The 19578-nt window shown below is 39.1% G+C and overlaps 1 protein-coding gene across 3 annotated transcripts in view; it reads right to left on the bottom strand.

The window, feature by feature from the left end:
- FOCAD (focadhesin) overlaps nt 1–19578 on the bottom strand; it is a 198753-nt gene that overhangs the window by 93890 nt on the left and 85285 nt on the right. For all 3 annotated transcript variants that reach the window (XM_077817702.1, XM_077817703.1, XM_077817705.1), the window contains exons 12-15: nt 17555–17659; nt 17036–17137; nt 14002–14132; nt 11459–11585 (exon numbers count right to left, since the gene is read on the bottom strand). In XM_077817702.1, coding sequence (XP_077673828.1) covers nt 11459–11585; nt 14002–14132; nt 17036–17137; nt 17555–17659 — 465 coding nt within the window. The remainder of the gene's footprint in view (nt 1–11458; nt 11586–14001; nt 14133–17035; nt 17138–17554; nt 17660–19578) is intronic.

The following is a 19578-nucleotide window of genomic DNA, read 5'->3' as shown; positions in this document are numbered from 1 at the left end:
AAGAGCTACAGAGATAGGGACTATGAAGAGAGATGGTGGTTGATCGGAGGAACCAGACTGAAACACCAGGACCCCCATGGATGTATCTAAAGAAGTTAGGCCTGCCTAGGTTGTGAGCAGAGAATAGTAAGCCTTGAGGTAAGATAGCCATGCTTTGCTCTATTGCTAAAATAATAATACTTTTGTTTTAAAGAGATTGTTGAATCATTGTATACCACTGGTCACAAGCTCTCAAAGGAAAGAGCCACAGCTGCCCAAACTCAGTCAGTCCTGTGGTGTAATAATGGTTGATACAAAGGGTACCATAGTTCAGAGCTCAGTCTGTGACTGGCATATTTGCAAAATTCCACCTTGAGACAGAAACAAGGCCTGATACCTGAGGGAATGTGCTCACAGGGACAAGTGGTCTGAGGCTGAAAAGTTTTCCATAGCAGTTGATGATAGTTTGTGTTTGACACGATGCAATTACTCAGGAGAAATTTAACACAGAGCTGTTTTGCTGGAGCTCTGAATCCTGTGCTCTGCATCTGTGTAGCAAAACATTCTTTACCTATCTTCATGGATTAAATATTACTGTCCTTTCTTAAAAAAAAAACACCTATCAATTGTTGATTCATGTATTAGCTCTATGTATTCAACCCATTATGAAAAATGGATTTTAAAAGCCCTTCTTCTGTCTGAAGTTGAGGGTTACATCTATTGCAAACACAATGTGACCATAAAGGAATTATTTCATTATCATTTGTAGAGTATTTTTTAAAATACTCGTAAGTGCATATTATTTCAGTTCTATTACAGTTTTCTGACCACATACCAACCACACAACTTCTAAATTTTGTAAGCATCTCTAACACACATTGCAAAAATCAAAATCTACTCTGCTCAACTGAATACGGCCATTAATGAAAAATATGCAAGCTGTGCTGCACAGTTTGTAATAAAGGTAAAAGAGAAGTATACACCACTAAATACAGGTGAAGAAAATGTAGGAAACCAACCTAACCATAAAACTTATACATGCTCAGTGAATAGTTGTTTGGATACCAAGGAAACTAGCACCTGCTCATGTACATATGCATGATAAATACAATCTTTAATTACATGATCAAATCATTTATCAAACAATACATGTAATGTTTGCGACACTTTTAGAGACACATGATCTCGTACACTACAGTAATTTCATTGTCATAAATACCCAAGTATCATCTAACTTTGACCTTGTTTGACTTCAACTATTCTGTATTTTAATTGTATTATCACCAACTACACATGTATGTTTAATTTAAAAGGGATATTTACTTCTTACTTTCACCAAATATTAGTGTTATACTGTCTTTACAATACTGTGAATCTGTACCTTCAGTTTTGCACAAGAATACCGTGCATAGAATTTATATTTGTACACCACTAATCTGAAATATATTGTTTTATGTCTAACGTCATAGACACAAGTCAACTGGAAACTGATTTTTTCCACAGGCTGACATAAAAATGCTTTGGGTTTCCTGGGGCTAAGTATTTGATTGCACTATATAGGTATAGTGTACTTACAGTAAGATTTATTAACTGAGCCTCATTGATACTGACAGTTATTGAAATATTTTACTTGTCAACTCACATGTGCCAGCTTATAATGCTTTTAACTATAGCTACTCTTAAAGTCAATAGGGCTACTCACATGCTAAGAGTTACAGAGAAGTTTAAGTATCTTGTTGAATCAGGGCTTTAGAGTGTAGTATTCATGTAACTGAATATTGTAATGGAATGTTATGGCTTGCACAACACACAGCTCCATATACATACGTGCAGAGTCACCAGAAAAGTTGTATTAAGGAATAGTTTGAGAAATAAGGACACATAACTGAAAGCTGTATCATACTGCTTAGGACAAATGTGTCAAGATAAAGTTGTGTTCAATCTTGGCTTTAGTGAAACTTGTCTTCTAAGCACTTACCTTCACATTCACAGATATTTTTATATTCAATTTCCTAGGATTTTTAAAAGAAACAAAGGGGTTAGGGGACAAACCAAAAAAAGCCTCTAAAGGCAGTTTTGCTAGTGGAGCTTGGAGCTTCCTTTAACCCACGTAATACAACCCCAACTACCTGCAAGTTGAGGGGACACCCATAACTTTTAGATAATTAAAGATTTGGATAATGGGCACACAGGTACCAGCCAGCTACTGGGCCAACACCCGTGTTATTATAAATCAGTTAGCTTCCCAGAGTCTGCTGGCTACATAGGTCTACTCTTATGCAGCTTATAAGCTCAGCAAGACAGAAACTTCAAGTCCCGCTGAACTTAGAAATGTCAACAGGACTGAGTGGCACAAGCGCTCTCATCCTTGAGAGACTGAACAAGGATGCTCTTGCCTTTGATGGAGAGGCTCTCCCTTCCTCAGCATGTGGCACTTGGGAGTTCTGCTAAATACTGGATTCCTTTCAGTGGCTCAGTTAACTAGCCATGTATGCAACTAAATACCACATCTTAAATGTCAATGGAATTTTCTATTGCCAATGTTTTCCAAAATTAGAAAAGCACATACTACTCTAATGTCAGAGTCACCAGGCAGCCATCTGAGGCAGGAGCAGATGCAGGACGGAGCAGGGGCTGGCTAGCATGGAAACAGGCACAGTTAGAACAGGAGAAGTCTGGAGCAAGGGTAGCTGGAGCCTTAGTAGGCTGCATCATGGCCAGTCATTGAAAATACTGGCAATGGGAGTGTTCCTGGGCAGGTAGTGATGTTGAACAGACTGGAGAGACTGCTTCACTTAGGAGACTGACTACCTGCCCTGTGATCACCTGAATGGGTCCGGTTCCCTTCGTTTGACCCTTTGACCACACTCCCGTCCCTGTTATTTCATTAGTTGTCCCCCGGATTTATTTGCTGTCCAGGTCCTGTGGATCCCCCTCTTAGGCTGGGTGCGGGGGATCCTTTAGCAGTGGGCGGGCTTTGCCCATCCACTTCCCGGATCCCAATAGGATCACCTGAATGGGATCCTGCCTGTGGATGGCCTGAACCCTCGTTAATGGCATGGGGCCTATCACAAGACCTGCAGGTAATTGCCTCTGATACTTATCACATGCTCTGGCTCAGGGATGACTCATCTGGTTTAGGCAGGCTCAGAGGTATCACATCCAATAACTAATTAAAACACTATATCTTGAAATATGACTCAGTTATAGGGCTCCCATGACCATTCTATTTGGGCACATGTGCTGAATTCAAGCACCATTCCAAATTCAAAGTAACATGGCAACCCAAGGAAAGGCATAAACCTATATAAATACTCTTTATTCACTGAAATAGCATAGTTGCACAAACAATTATCATAGTCCGAGTCATGATATTCTTTCCAGCCCAGTGGTGTTAATTCAGATTATCATGCTTTGCAGCCATTGAGCCAGGCTCCTCTGCTGCTAACTGACAAAATTAAAACCTTCCCAGTGTCTGATTTGATCTTTTAAAGATCCCTCAGAGCTTCACTGAGATTCTGCAATTCACCCACACTACCCAGAACAGTGCTTGTATTCTGACACAGAACACCCACAATAGAGTTTTCTAATTTAAAGCAGATGCTCCAATAAGGCACCAATCTATTAGCCCATTGAACTAATCATATCAGCTCTAGTATGAAATGTGTCCATTTTGCCATTCTATAACCCAAAATACAGGAGCCACTTTTGTACACACATTTGAAAATCTCGCTCTGTGGAGAGGGGGTGGGGATGGGGGAGGAAAATCTGAAAATCATGATACTATTTCCAAAGCTCATGTAGTATTGTAATATTTCAAGAGCTATAACATTTAAGGACACAGTCTAATAAATGTACTAGACATCAAAAGCAACTAACCTGAAACATTTACTGCTGGGTATTTTATATGATTTTCCCTTGATATACTTTTAAAAAAATAATCCGTGTAGCAACAATCCTCCCCTCCCCCCCCAACAAGATAAAAAAGACAAACAAGGCAAAGAAACGCTCTACTTTGCATGCTTCACATATAAACAACATATTGCATACATGCGCACTTAATAGCCTGTTTCCACAGTTCAGATTGTTCTAGGACTTACAAGAAGTGACTTTTTTCCTGGTTTAAACTTCTTGCTGCTAGCAAGAGTACAATAAATATGATGTGTATGTCACAATAATGCAATAAAAAATAGGAAACAATTTAGAGCCCTACATGAGTTGTATCCATATATAACTTAAGAATAATGGAGAGAGGCAAATTCTTTGATGAAAATAAGTCACGCAGGTTCTACAAAAGAAGAGTACATTGGAAGAAGACTTCACAGCTTACAAATTACTGCTTTGTTTTGAGTCAGACTAGAATTTAGAATAGGTCTTGTCTGTTCACAAATACTCCTTGCCCCAGACTTCTGCTTGAGGAAAAGATGATGCAGTGAATTTTCTGACTGGGAAATGGCACCAAATAAAACATATGAATAGATCTAAAAAGTAACACTGTTGAACCACACTATTAAAAGATCTCTGGAATGTAATAAATATAGAAGCTACAGTCTACTAAAAACCCTTACAGTACACAGCTGTGCACTCTGGCCAGCCATTTATGGGCTTCCAGCTACGCCTTCAAAATTCCATAATAAATTATTTTTATAACCCTTAAAAATGTTAAAATCTAGAATTCTGATTGGCTCCTTTTACAAGGAAATAATTCTCTAGAATTGTCCGACACAGCAGCAGCCCCACTGAAAATCATCCACCCCGTAGTGTTGTGAAGAAACAATGGTGGGTGCGAAGAGAAGGAAGAAGTACTTTGCTCTCCAAACACTTCATTTTTAAAAAGTAAATAAATAAGTGGTTATAATAGCAATAACAACCTTGGCATGGCGCATTTCCGGAGGAATAGCTGACTGTGATAAACAGCCTGAGGTGAACTCTCTCTGCCGGTCATGAATCCCCAGGAAATGCCCTGTGCCTCAATAGTTATTGCTCAAGTGTACAATGCTTCTCTTTGAAAAAACAACACCCTCTAGGAACTGAGCGAGATGAAAGAGCTTTTCTTCATGATGCCGAGGCGCCTATTAATTTTTGCCGCTGCAGAATTGTTGCCGATTAGAAAAAGCATGTTCATAAATCCAGACTCTCTAATCTAAAGGCTTTTGGTGCAAATTCTTTGAACATTTGTTTTTGTCTTTATACTCGTTGGTTCTGTTTTTGTTTAGATTGACAGATCATTTCCATCTTGAAAAATTAGCAACCTTTATAATTTATGGGCTTTCAGGATTTCTGGTCAAGTCAGTTTTGTCTTTGCTTTTTTTAGTTTTAAAATGCATATCTCACTGCTGGACAGAACACTGCCTGGAAATAAATTTGCTGGAAAGGAAAGTTTTAGTTATTCAGACCTACTGATCACAAGGAGAGGAGCAGCACTGTGAGAGCATATTTTAATTAACTTTCTGTACTGAACTGGGGGAAGGGAGTGGGAGAAGAGAGGATGGCATTTTAAGTAAATTTACTCCCTGAGACAAATAACACATCCATTTATCGTGAGACCTCATGTGGCTGCTGGCACAATCAGTAGTAATGTGGTTATAAGAATGAACAGTTGGAGGGTTGTATCTCTGTCCCCCCTCCGTTTCTCTGAATGCAGCCCCCAAACTCTGGCCTCATGCTTTTACGCATCCTGGGACGGAATTCCACAATTCTTCCCACTCTTAGACCAGGCCTGTATATCAACTATGCTTATCCAGAAAGAAGGGGAGAATAGCTAAAGATAAGCCATGCCTCAGCAAACACTTGAGGGTTGTTACAGGACAATGGCAGAGCCATAGGCTCAGAGGAATCTGCCTTGACCTCCTACTTAACCTACCAAAATGGTTTTAATAAGGGAAAAAGCCTGAGAATTTACAAAAACAAAGGGACTCTGGATGGATTAAAAGGGGTACGCTTGCTCTCATGCTCTCTCTCAAAAGAGGGAGGGAGGAAGGGGAGGTAGTTGTTTGGGAAAACCAGACTGACACAGGCACCCGCTGGGGTGTCTGAAGATGCTAGGCCTGCTTAGGTCACCATGTATGGCAGGGCTTTAGGTAAGATACCAACTAAACGAAGTGGGTTTGGCACCTGCAGTTCTTCCCTTCAGGAGCCTGTGAGCAGTGATGGATACAGTGACCAGACAGCCTTCTTAAACCAAACTGTTGTTTATTCTCACAGTAGGAGTGAAGCAAAAGAGAAAAAGGATTTTAAAACAACAGTCTATATGCACATCTACCTTGCCTACAGCCCTACCATCATGTGATAGTTAGCTAGGAAGGCCTAGCTTCTTCAGACACCACAGCAGAAGCATGTGTCAGTCTGCTTCCCCTAAGGAGAGAGAGACTCCTTTAATCCAGACAGAATCTCTTTGTTCTTCTCAGTTCCCAAGCTTTTGCCCCAGTAGGCTCAGCAGGAGGTCAAGGCAAACTCGTTGGAACAACCCTCAAGTGTTTGCTGAGGCATGGCATATCTTAAGTTATTTTTCTCCCCTGCCTGCTTGTTTTTCCATACAGGCTACTATTAAACAAAACCGACATATTCATACGGTAAACATCCCAATAACCAAGTCAACATATAGCATTAGCATTCATAGGTTATTACAGAGCAGCTCTACATCCATCACAGTCACCATCTGAAATATTCAGATTATGCACTAAACTACAGCTCCTATTAGAACTTTTTCTAGAACACGCAACTACAGCAAAACCCATCAGACTTACCCTCCATTTCAAAGTGGTATAGTCATTCAGTAATTTAGAGAGTATTTACAGCTGTAGCAACTAAGAGCTATTTGCGAAAATAAAACTGTATATGAACTCTCAATGCATTGTGCATAATAAAAATGACCACTGCTGCTATATAAAATTTGTGGACAGCTAAGCTGCAAGAATAACGTAAACAAAACTAACAAAATACACTTTGCACAATGCCCAAAAGTGAGCCAAAAACTTGGGCTTTGGTGAACCACCAAGAGGTTCAAGTACAAAGGCAGAAGTCTTGGGAGCAAGATCACACTCGATCGTAACTGCCACAGTAGGGGAGGTTCAGTCTCTCACAACAGGGTTTCAGACCATTATGGCTATGTTCGCCTTCATGATACAGCAGGTGCCTCACTAGTCTCATAAACTGAAAGTCCTATATTTGTATGTCAGAGAAGACTCTTTGTTGACTACTTAGACTGTTTTCTATTTAGTCTATGAGTTCTTAAGAGCTCTTACAATCTACAGGGGCTGTTAACATTTGTCTTACTATATGCATATAGAAAACTTAGCACACTGTTGCGTGAATAGAAATTGAAAATGTATAGAACCTTTTTCCAAATAAAAAGCCAAGTTTGTTGCAAATAATATTTAAAGAAATACAGTTTAATGTTTACCTTTGTTCTGAAAAAATGTTAAGCCCAAGAACTAATGGAGTTTAAGAAAAAAAAAACTTTCATAAAAAAATGGACTCCCCATTTAAAGCACACTGTTGAATTAAAAGTCAAATTGAAGCTAACTATATTTTTATTACTACTTACTATATTATAGAGACCAAAAGTGTACTAGCTGCCTTGAAGTATAAAGAAGATATAGTCAGTCTTCATTGCTGTCCTTAGGAAATTACAAAATAAATTCAGATATGATGCGACAAAAAGAGTAACAGAATAACAGGGTTAGGAAAAGGATGGATGGGGCAAAAAAACAGGGTTACACCAATAAGACTGTGCAGTTACTCAACAAAAGCTAGTGCAAAGCATGGTGAAAACTATCATAGGGGAAGTAACAATGAACCAAATCTTTAGGTCGCCTAACAATGAAAGAAGTAGGGATCTTAGGGACAAAAGAGTGTGTGATCATTAATTTGAGACTGTAGCATAATGTACACACATAACAAAGATGAATTAAGGTTGGCCATACTAACTTAATTCTGGTAATTCCTAACCCTGAAGTGCTTGACTTTGCAACCTCAATGACTATATTTTTACATACTTTTTGGTATGTGAGTTGAATGAGGAGAAGGTAGTGGGCTTGCACAAAGCAGAGAGACATTGGTGGGAGTAGCAGATGAATGCAGAATGGAGGCTGTCAAGCACCTCTTTAACCTTTCAAAAAGTCTCCAATTCCCACCAACCAGATGAATCGAAGTTCTCCATACTACTCGGGAGACACAGGCAGGTAGGATTTCCAGTCCCACACTCTGGCTTACTCATTCTGAGAGTGATAGGAATGCTGTGGATGAAGCACACTGCCCTGGGAGGGCTGCAATTGGAGTAAGGAGGAGAATGCACCTTGAATCTCTCACTAGCAACCCTTCTGGACAATTAAAGAATAGCATCTGTACTCCTGGCTGAAGGAGCTGAACATAACTAAAACATCAGTAGCTAGGAACATAAGACTAAGAAAAATACGTGAGTGGTGATGATGAATCAACAGGACTCAATAAAGGACACAAGGGAAATCTTAACCCAAGGGGAAAAAATTCAAACCACAATCTTAGTTTCTCCATGTATTAAGAGTAAAAAATGTTTAATCTTAGTTTTAATAGCCAAGTTATTAATGCACAATGTTTTAAGACTGTCCAACATTGCAATTTCCACTAAACATCCAATTCACTGGTTAGCATAATTTATCATCTGCATAATTTTTATTTCACTATACTGCTCCACTTTGCCAGTTCCCTTTTTTTGGTCAAAGACAGATGATAAATGTGGACTTGCAGAGCAAACAGCAAGAAACCACTTCCAGAAACAGCCTGGAAGAGGTTTTTAAAAAACAACAACTATGCTTAGCATTTTCATTCTTGAATCTTTCTTGGCCTGCCTACAACACTTTACACATGAAATCAATTAGAAACCAGGATAGACGGCCTCTCAGAAGTATGCTGGCTTCTGTTGAAATCATGCTGGCAAAAAAACAAAAGATTCGCCCACAATTAGTAAATGTGGCCTGGCAAGAACTACTTTGTATATTTTACAATTTTGACATGCAAGTCAGTGCATACTATAGTTTCATTTAAAGGTCTCTGTTACACAAAAGCAAAAAGGAAGATTTAGCCTTCTTCATAAATCACCCAAATGCAAACCCAATGCTCTAAAAATTCATGTAAAAAATTCATGTACAGTGGTACCTACTTTATGTATACATGGCATACCAAACAATTATTACATCCAACTCAACTGAAAACTATTCTTCTGCAATTTTTAGACCAAAATATTAGTACTACCGCAAGTTTTATTATAAATTCACTTATACAGAAACTTTCACTTGAGCATCTCAAAAGGCTTTACAAACATTCATTAAAGATCAGACCACCTTCTTAAGGACTCAACAATGTTTTGCGCCAAAAGCCCACGTACATAGTTGTGCCATTGGCTCAAGTGCAGACTAGGAAGCAGATTCTGAGTGTGCCTTATGCCTCTTCTGCAAGGGCACACAGGACAGGTCACAATCTCCACCTATCTCAGGACTACGGATCGAAAAGTTGGGACACAGAGAGGTTAAGTCACTTGCCCAAAATCACACTTTTAGTGAGTGGCAGAATGAGGGAAGAACCAAGAAACTCTGACTAACCACCAAATATTTAACCAGATGTTGGTTCTTAGCAGCAGCTTGGAGTCTGTTGTTTTATAAAGGTGTTTATTAATTAAATTGCATGCTGTGTCTCAAGTTTTGCTCTGGAGACTGACGTTTAAATACTAATTTGGGAAAAAACTGTTTTACCCTCATTCCAAAAAATGGTTGTCCATACCACTAACCCATACAAGAATTTTCTATGATATGCCCAAGGCACAGAATAATGTGATAGCAGGCCTGGTTCCCTAAGCCATGACACTCGTGTGAAGTTGATGAAACAAAGTAGTAAATCAGGCACACTAAGGCTATGGCTACACTAGAGAGCCTGCATCGGGGCAGCTGCACTGCTGTAATCTCTCTAGTATAGCCACTCTAAGCTGATGGGAGAGCTCTTCTGCCAACTTAATTAACCCACCCCCAATAAGCAGCAGCAGCTATGTCAGCAGGAGAAGCTCTCTGTCAACATAGCGCTATCCACACCGGTGCTTAGATCAGTGTAACTTATGTCACTCGGCGGGGTGGCTTATTCACACCCCTGAGTGACATAATTTCTTCCAACGTAAGTGGTAGTGTAGACATAGCCTAAGTGTCAGGACTTGAAGCAAAATTAGAACAGCGGTGAGAGGAAGATTTTAGTGTGCCACACAATGCTTATTTCCTTCCAGGAAAATAAGGCGCTCACTTTCAAGTACCTGGTGGTACCTTGGCCTACCATCTCTCACCAGTGGCATAACATCAGGAGTGCTTCCTTCTTCCCAAAGCAGCTCTTTGGGACAGCCTGTATGGGGCAGGGGGAACACATCTCACATACAGAGTCCAGGCTTGGGCATTGTTTTGAGCCTCTCTATCCTGCATGGCCTAGCAGTATTCATAGCCCCTGCCTCCAAATCATAAGAGAGAAAATACAATCTAAAAATGCTAGTAAGGGGCAAGCTTGTTTAAAAAGTAATTTAGCCTAATGTTGAAAACGCATTGATAAAGTCAAAAAGGATGATACCCCACTTTAAAAGAAAAGTTTCAGAGTAACAGCCATGTTAGTCTGTATTTGCAAAAAGAAAAGGAGTACTTGTGGCACCTTAGAGACTAACCAATTTATTTGAGCACAAGCTTTTGTGAGCTACAGCTCACTTCATCGGATGCATACTTTCCACAGTATGCATCCGATGAAGTGAGCTGTAGCTCACGAAAGCTTATGCTCAGATAAATTGGTTAGTCTCTAAGGTGCCACAAGTACTCCTTTTCTTTTTAAAAGAAAACTCAGTGATCATTTTCTCTTTAACCAGATGTTGGTTCTTAGCAGCAGCGTGGAGTCTGTTGTTTTATAAAGGTGTTTATTAATTAAATTGCAGGCTGCTGACATTATTATTTAACATGTACATATTGTGGTAGTGCTTAGAATCTTCAACCAGATCAGGGTTCCATTGTGCTAGGCTTAGTACAAGCACATAGGAACTGACAGTCTCAGTCCAAAAGAGCTTACAGTCATAACAAGTGAACAACATAATGAAAGACATACGTGCATGAGACAGTCAAAGGGACCAGGTTTAGAGACACAGGGTAACAACAATAATAGGATGTGTGCACTTCTTAGCCAATTAGGACCAAGCCACATCTAAAATGTGAAGGAAAAATCCTTGAGGCGACATCTGCCTGTTGATAGACAAAAGAGCTGTGAAGTGACTTAAAATTCCTGGCTCCTTGTTGGAGGGATATCATAGCAACTGATCAGGGAAACACTCAGATTAAATTTCCCAGTGAATAATTAATAAATAGGAAAAGATAAAAGTTTAATTTAACAGAAGGAAACATGGTACTATTCTACAGCAACGCCTGCTAGAAAATGGAAACGTGCAATGAAGAGCAGTACTCAAAAAAAGGACAGTCCAAATTAACCTTACCTCAGCTTGGCAAAGTGCATGAAGACCTTGTAACACTAAAGCAGCAGGTGTGGCTTGATCAGGTTTTGTGCATTCATTCAATACCTGGGAAATTGCAGCCAACATATCAGCTCCATGTTGATATGGCCTAGTGGAAAACAATATTACATGAAGGCAGAGTACTTTAAAAAATTCAGTTCCACCCCTCAAAGCTTCTTGACATGTAGAGAAATATTTCCAAGCACATATTCTTCTACACAGGACTGCTTCCTATTTAACACTTAATGACTATTTCTTTAAGCAACTTGGATAAATAAATCATCTGACTGGATGATGTAAGTACAGCATGTTTAGGCTTTCTAAGTTTTCTTTCTATAGCCTCTAAATCATTTCCACTGTGCTATCACAAATCCCATTTAAACTTTCAACTCTAATTATAGCATTCACTTGGCAGCGAATATTACAGTTACATTGAGACTTCTTTTATAACCCAGGTTTCAGATGCTCGTAACTTCCCCAAAAAAATTCTTTTGGCTGAAATAAACCATGATCAAAATAAATCACACATTTTTCTACTCTAAAAAGAGTATGTTTTTTTTCTGTGCCTTCATAACTCAGACAGTACTGAATGTCACAAGAGGTATGAATCATCCCAGGTATGTGGTCTTCACACAAGACTAGTCTCCAGGTAGGTAAGTGGAAGTGGGAGAAAAGACCCCACAACACTTAACAAGCAACTGAAAAAACTAGTTTTGCATGAACAAGGGAAAAACTACTTTAGGTTTAAAGACAATATTTTTAGGAGTATGGAATAATGTAACTATATAACACTAATGTTCATGGATTTTAAGGACACAAGCCATTAGCTCATCTAGTCTGATCTCCAGCATAACACAGGCCACAGAATTTCACCCGGGGTATGTCTACACTGCAGCGGAGAGGTGTGATTCCCATTGCAGGTAGACAGATGTGCACTAGGTCAGCTTGAGCTGGCACACTAAAAATAACACCATGGAAAACGCAGCAGTGGCATAGGCTAGCCACCTGAGTCCAAGCCCACCCTGGGTCTGTGCTCAGGTAGACATACGCCCGGTTACCCCTGTTCTGAGCCCAATAACTCGTGTTTGACTAAAGCATATTTTCCAGAAAGGCATCTGGTCTTGGACTGAAGACATCAAGGGAACCTAAAATTCACTTGGTAGTTTGTTCCAATGGTTAATCTCCCTCCCTGTTAAAAATGCGTGCCTTATTTCTAATCTGAATTTGTCTGGCTTTAGTTTCCAGCCATCAGTTCTTTTTATGCCTTTCTCTGCTACTTTAAATGTGTAGACTGAATTTCACATGGTTTAAGAATCTGAACAGAGAAAGCGGTTCTGCTCTGAAATGTGACTTTATAAAAATGGCATTGTGGAGGTTCTATGTTTGTATCTCAATAACTCTACATCAAATGGTCTCAATTTACAAATTAAAAACTGTCAGCCCTGCCATCAAAACCTGGAACCTGACAGTAAAAATGGGATTCCTCTGGCTTATGATGAAACACCAAGCTAAAGATTCTACAATCAGAATTTAGTTCATTATTTGATTGACAATGCATGAGCCAAAATAAAATCCATCTCACCCTCCAGAGATGTGCTGGCTCTTCAGTGCAACCAAGAATCAGAAGTACTAAAAACTTTTTTCAGTCAATAAAGTAAGCAGCTATGTCTCAAAATTTACATATGGAGTAGGAATGAATAAGAAGGAGCCTTTTTAATATAGTCACTCTTCAGTACATGACTCCCATGTACAGCGCTGATTATGCAGACATTAAAGTATACAGTGAAATTAGAACAGAGGGTTTTTTCCTTTAGAAAAAATAACAAATTAAATACAAAAACTTACATTAATATGTTAGGATTATAATTTTGTCCACTCAATCAGGAAATGCAGAAGTTATGGTCCTCAGAGTAAGCTCAACAAGTCAGACTGATTTGTGTGTGGATGGAAGGGGAGGTGGGGTCAAACCTGAGATGGAGCCTGGCCTTAATATGCTGTGTAGACATAACCCCCGATGTCCAAGAGGACAGTTGGGGTGTCAGCTAGCTGCATGGCTCATTCATTTCCATATCTAAGACAACATTCAAACAGTGGTTCTATATCAGCATATTAACGGTGGACAAAACACAAAGTTGAATCCATGTGGTATGATTCTGGCTCTTCCATTGTGGACGCCAAGTAAATTTTGCACAAATGGGATGTCTCACTTAAACTCTGTCACAGAAAGGCCTGAAAAAAGCAGAATTCCTTTGTAAACCCTGATAGGAAGCACTGTGTTTTATTTATATGTGCTTCCTATCAGGCCTTCATATAGTCCCATTCTGTTCATATTAAAAATACATGTATACACATTATACTTACTAGCTTCTGAAGTATTGCCTAAGACAATGTGTATTTATTACAGCCCCCATCAAAAACCATAAGCCCCACAATTAAGATAACAGGTTCATCAGAAGTGACCAGCACAGCTTTCCTTTAAACACCCTGCACCTTCTCTAAGTTGGATAACGAACACTCATTCTTACCTCTGCCTGCATATATCTCTGATGGAAGCAGCTTTAGCTATCACCTTTTCCCACAGAGTATCCTTCCCAATGGACAAAGAGGGCATATCGGACATTGCCATGAACCTCTGCAGTTCTGGGTAAACCCGATCCTAGAAAAAAAACATTTAATCTTTAAAATATATAAAGAAGTTTCTAAAAGTTGGTGACATGATTTTATGCTGCTAAAGCCTTTACACAGCTTCTAAAGGAACATTTACATTGCAAATCACATTGCATTTTGGTTCATCAGTGGAGAAGAATACTGTGCTGTGATTTAAGTGGCTTCTTTGCACAGAATCTATACATTTTTCCCCATAAACTAAAAAGTAATCTATTAACATGCAACCAAATAGAAACGATTTAGCACTCATTGCGTAATGCATTGAAAGCATCAGAGTAAAGTAGTATAAATACATCTTTCATAAACAAAATTATTTCATAATTTCATTCCAAGACTCAGTGAGATGCATAACAGGCTCCATGAAAGACCAACTGTAGATGCTGTTCAATACATCAGAATTAATAAATGCATCACTGACACAATTTGCTTTCCACAGCTAATAATCAGGCACTAGTATAATCAATCATTCAAAATGATGTACTTTCCCTACTAGGGGAAAGCATGTAAAACAATATCCACTGTAGTTTATCTTTGGGAGACTGTGTGACAAGCGGGAACCAGACACCTGTGACCGAAAGCAGCCCTGTATCCACACCCTACCCAACACTGCAATAATCTTTCTGCAAATATGCCTTGTGAAGTATCATTTGAAAACTAGTAACTTGCTCATCAAAATCATCATGATGAAATGTATGTAGCAACATTATAGGTAAATTCCCCTATATGATAATGTTTCCCTATATTCAAACCACACAGCCCTGACTAGGCAAAAGTTGTTAAGAATGTCGATCCTAAATAAAGGAATGTGTGTTTACCTCAATTTACACAAGTAGTAACTGGGTCTTTGAGACAACAAGAGGGGTAAATGGCAGGAGACAGGGCAAATCTGCATTTCAGCATAGTGGAGAAGAAAGAGCATGGAGCCACTTTCACCACCAGACTCCAGGATGCCTTCTTTACTGTTTGAATAAACTTGCTTTGAGGCGTAAGCCTCAGAATAATCCACTTCAAAGGGTGAGTGGCCCATTCAAGTGAGGGGCAAAAATACCCCAAGGCATCTTTCCCAATCTCTCCCTCTATCTCTCCCTCTTTCACCTAAGGGGACAAAGGAACCAGCCCTTTGAGTTTGGGGGAGCTCCTGACCTGAGAACTTGATCAGCAATGTTGCTGAGAACCTGTGGTAAGGATTTTACCTTGAACCAAGCCTAGCTTGTTAAGTTTTAGCAACCAGAAAGCATTTTACCTTTAGTTCTCTTGTAACCATTTCTGACTTTAATACATTATACTTGTGCTCATTTAAAATCTCTCTGTCATTAAATAAACTTGTTTTTTTAATATAAACTAATCCAGTGCTGTGTTTAAACTAAATTGCTTGGTAACTCCATTTAATGTAGCAGAACTGTCAAATATTGACCCTTTACAAGGGCAATGAACCTATAATATCTGAGCTACCCAGGAGGGAGCTGGACAGAGTTGAACACATGTTTTTGCAAAAATTCGGGACTGGGAGGATGTTGTGGTCACCCTGGAAGTAGTAACCAAGGCTGGTGGAAGGCAGATTTTGGCTGGTGTGTTGCTGACAGGCTGCTGGAGTAAGAGTTGCTGGACCAAAGCTATAGCTATACACAGATACTCAGGATGTGACCCATGCTGGTAGGCTGTTTGTGAGCGGCCCAGGCTTGGAGCTACACCAGGAAAGCACTGTGTGGCACCCCAGGTTGCAGAGCAGGCAGTGACAACCCCTCACTGGTGTGGATTGTACCCTGAAATGTGACAACATCCCAACGGGGAGAGGGTGTTGAACCCCCAAAGAATAAACAATAGAATCAACTGGTTGGATACAATGTTATTGATTATAAAATGTGTCAGGTACGGTCTTTTATGAAAGCTTGTAATGTTCTGAACATGATGGTCATTATGAGATATGCATATAAACTGTAGTAATGAATTTATGTAGTTGTGTAGATAAAAAAAACTTTGCTCATAATTTGTGCTGCAACATTCAGCACTTCCTCACAACAGGCAGGGAGGGGCTGCCTCCCCAACCAGACAAGATTTGCTCCAAGCACCAAACATTGTACAACCCAGGAAAAGGCAAATGATAGACCATTAAAATTAATGGAAAGGCATTGAAACTGAAAGAAAACCCCAGCCTTGGAAAAGTATGAAAGGAAGCAGTTTCCCCCACTCTGACGAACAAGAGAGAAAACAACAGGCCTTTTTAAAGCAAGCTTGTGTCGGAGGTTTGGCATCCAGAAACTGAACGCCAGTATCTACACGAGGTGCAGTCCTTTGAGTGCTGGATCCCCTCTATGACAGGGGCATGCTGAGAAGCTGTTAGAAGGCAATAGGTAACACTTATTAGAAAGGGGAATTTATCTAATATAGAAGTGCAAATCTTGAAGTTGCATCTTTATGTTTATTTTCTATGTAACTTATATGTGTTTGTTTACCTTGCTATTTCATCTTGAGTCCGTGATTTTTCTATGAAATTAACCTTTTGTTTATTTCTACCCCAAGCAGATCTCTATTGTGTAAACTGTGTGTTGTGTATGTACCAAAGTGAATGGATAACTGGGGAGGGTTTCACTCCTTCGGGGGTGAAAAACCAGAGGGGGAAAGTCCAAGTGTCTGGTAGTTAAGAACTAGGGGTAGATAAACTTAGGGAGACTTGGGACCAGAAGTGTTGTTGAGGTCACCCTGCAAGGAATAACTAGGCTGGCGGAAGCCAGAGTGAGACTTTTATGTTTACAGGCTGACTACTGATGTCAAGGCTCTGAGCCATAGCAGCATGGCATTAAGCACCCAAACTTATAAGGCAGACAGTGAAAGAACCCTTTATTGGTATGGATGATTTCCAAAACATTACAGACTGCACAACTTTTTTCTAACCTGTTTCTCCCATAAGGACGTCATCAAGCGTAAAGTAATAGGTCTAAGCTTTGGCGTGCTCCCCAGCACCTGTATCACATGCAGAATCTGAGCGATGCAGACCTGAAAGAGATTTTTCACCACATGCATTTGTTATTTTAATATTCATGAACAAGGAGATGCTTCATTTGTGTCAAATATCTCAAAGGCCACGGCAGCATCAAAAAGAAATGGGGAGTCATTTTCTAACAGATTTTGATGCATAATGATCCTAAAAAACATTTTCATGAGATATACAAATACACTATAGATAGTTAAAGCACAATACATAATTCATCCCTTAAAATTAGTTGTCATATTCCCATCATAAATATTAAGTAACAAGTTATGCAGAAACTCACAAATCACTTATAATTTTAAGCAAGTTATGCATATCCATGTCTACATTCACTCATTCAATGTAACTAGTGACTTACTAATACAAAATTCCCTTTATTAAAAATCATTTTTGGATGAAGTATGATTTCTATTCATACTTACCTTGTGTACACCCAGAGAAGGCAAAGTATATAAAATATCCCGATACAAAAAAGGCTCCAGTGGCCTTCCCAACTTAAACATCAGAACTGGGATTAGATTTGGGACCTAAAATAAATGGAGAACATGTAATACATACAAACACCACTTGTATTAAAGAAGCCAATTGTCATGACATGGTTAACAGACTATGTAAAGACCAAAAATAAATCCAAGTGAACATGCACCCCAACACTCTTCTTGCATTAAAATAAGGGGAGTGGAATTAAAAAACTGACTCTTCATAGGATTCATTTAGAGCTTTTTTAGTTGCCCTCTTGGAACCTACAAGTCCTGTACCCTCAGCTGACTTAATGGGGAAAAAAATCAAACTATTGGCAATAAATGTTAGGCTAATAAAAACAGTAAGAATCACAAGCAACTCTTACACAGCCATTTTCATCCATAGATCTTAAAAAGACTTACACAGGTTCATGAGTTAATAAGTAGTAGATTAGCCTAATTTTACGGATGGTAAAATTGAATTACTGAGAGGTTAAATTATATGCTCACGGTCACATGGCAAGAAAGCAGCAAGAACTAAAGCCAAATTTCAATTCCCAGTCTCATGATCTAACCATTGGACAAGAATGCTCCTCAGCTACACCACCTCACTTCCAGAAGCAAAGCTTAGTTGAAAGCATAACCTTTGTTATACCGCATAGTACAACACTTCACACAGGTCAGTCTTGAAAACTTGCTGAGGCCTTAGAGTATTTAAAATATTCTTCATATTCAGAACGTAGAAGTATACGGAATACCGAAAATACGGAGGTGAGGGTAGCAATTTATTTAAATCAAAATTAGCAAGCTTAAGGGTCACCAGTTTATATTTCATTGTTTTCATAACAATTAACACAAATTTTCAGTCTTGTTGGGCACAAGTAAAAATTTAAAGTCTTCTCATTGTTTGCTTACAATAAAATGGCCTCAACCTCGAGTGCACAGATCTAGTGGAACCCATAGAAAAGTTCTCAATTTCTCTTTATCTAGCTTGAATAACAAATTGATTTTAGTTTGAAACTTTCATTCCAAACTTCCATTGAAAGAAACAGAAGATACATCAGAAAAATCCACATACCATGTCAAAGAAGAAAAAACTGAAATTTGATTCTGTCATTCTACCAGAATTCTCATGACCCATGACCCTGTATCACAACTCTCAGCATGTAGGAGTTTACAACATGATTTACTGCATTTTCAAATGTCTGGTAGCATTCTCTAAATATTGCCCCCACAAAGTGACAATGAAGAAAAAGGAATGTTACTTAACCCTAAGTTCCCCTTTCCTTCAGATATCAGATAAAATACTGTCTTATATTTAACCATAGGAGTTAGCCTTTCATGAAACAACCTGCATCAGGGGATCCCATCATTCTCCTAGAGCAGTAAGGCACGTTAGGAAATTCAGTATTTTGTAATATGTGGATTTAATTATTTCCAAGTCTTTTGGCTTTTAAACAATTATTTTCATTATACTGTCACTGGAGTACACAGAGCTCTCCATTTCGGTTTTAGTATTTGCTTCTTGAGTGGATCACTGTTCCAAATTTTCTCTTTTACCTAAAATTACTGTAACCTCAGAACTTTTTCAATGAACCCAAGATTGGACAATTTTGTTGGCCGGAAACATGAGGATAACCTGAAACCAAAACCTATACTTATTAGCAATGGGTAAATAGGCTCAGATAAAAGACAGAGCAGCCCTAACCCTAAATCCCTCAAAGTAGTAGTAAGTCAAACAGATCCCAAACCTCTCTGAAAAAAATTCAGTATGGTTTGGCCAACACTTTATGCATTCAAGATGTAGTGTTCTGTACTATGACTGCAGAATACTGCAGTAGTTTTCTCCTGGTACCTATCTACATCCCACAGTGTTCCACAAGATGATAAAATCTCACAGCATACAAAAGACCCGTCCCAGCAAATGAAAGCCATTGATCTTGTAATGGGAAAAAGATTCTCTAGTGAGCGCTGGGATTTTATAA

The sequence above is a fragment of the Eretmochelys imbricata genome, chromosome 5, assembly GCF_965152235.1.
Source record: "Eretmochelys imbricata isolate rEreImb1 chromosome 5, rEreImb1.hap1, whole genome shotgun sequence".
Classification (NCBI taxonomy): domain Eukaryota; kingdom Metazoa; phylum Chordata; order Testudines; family Cheloniidae; genus Eretmochelys; species Eretmochelys imbricata.
This window is presented reverse-complemented; position numbering and strand designations above follow the sequence as displayed.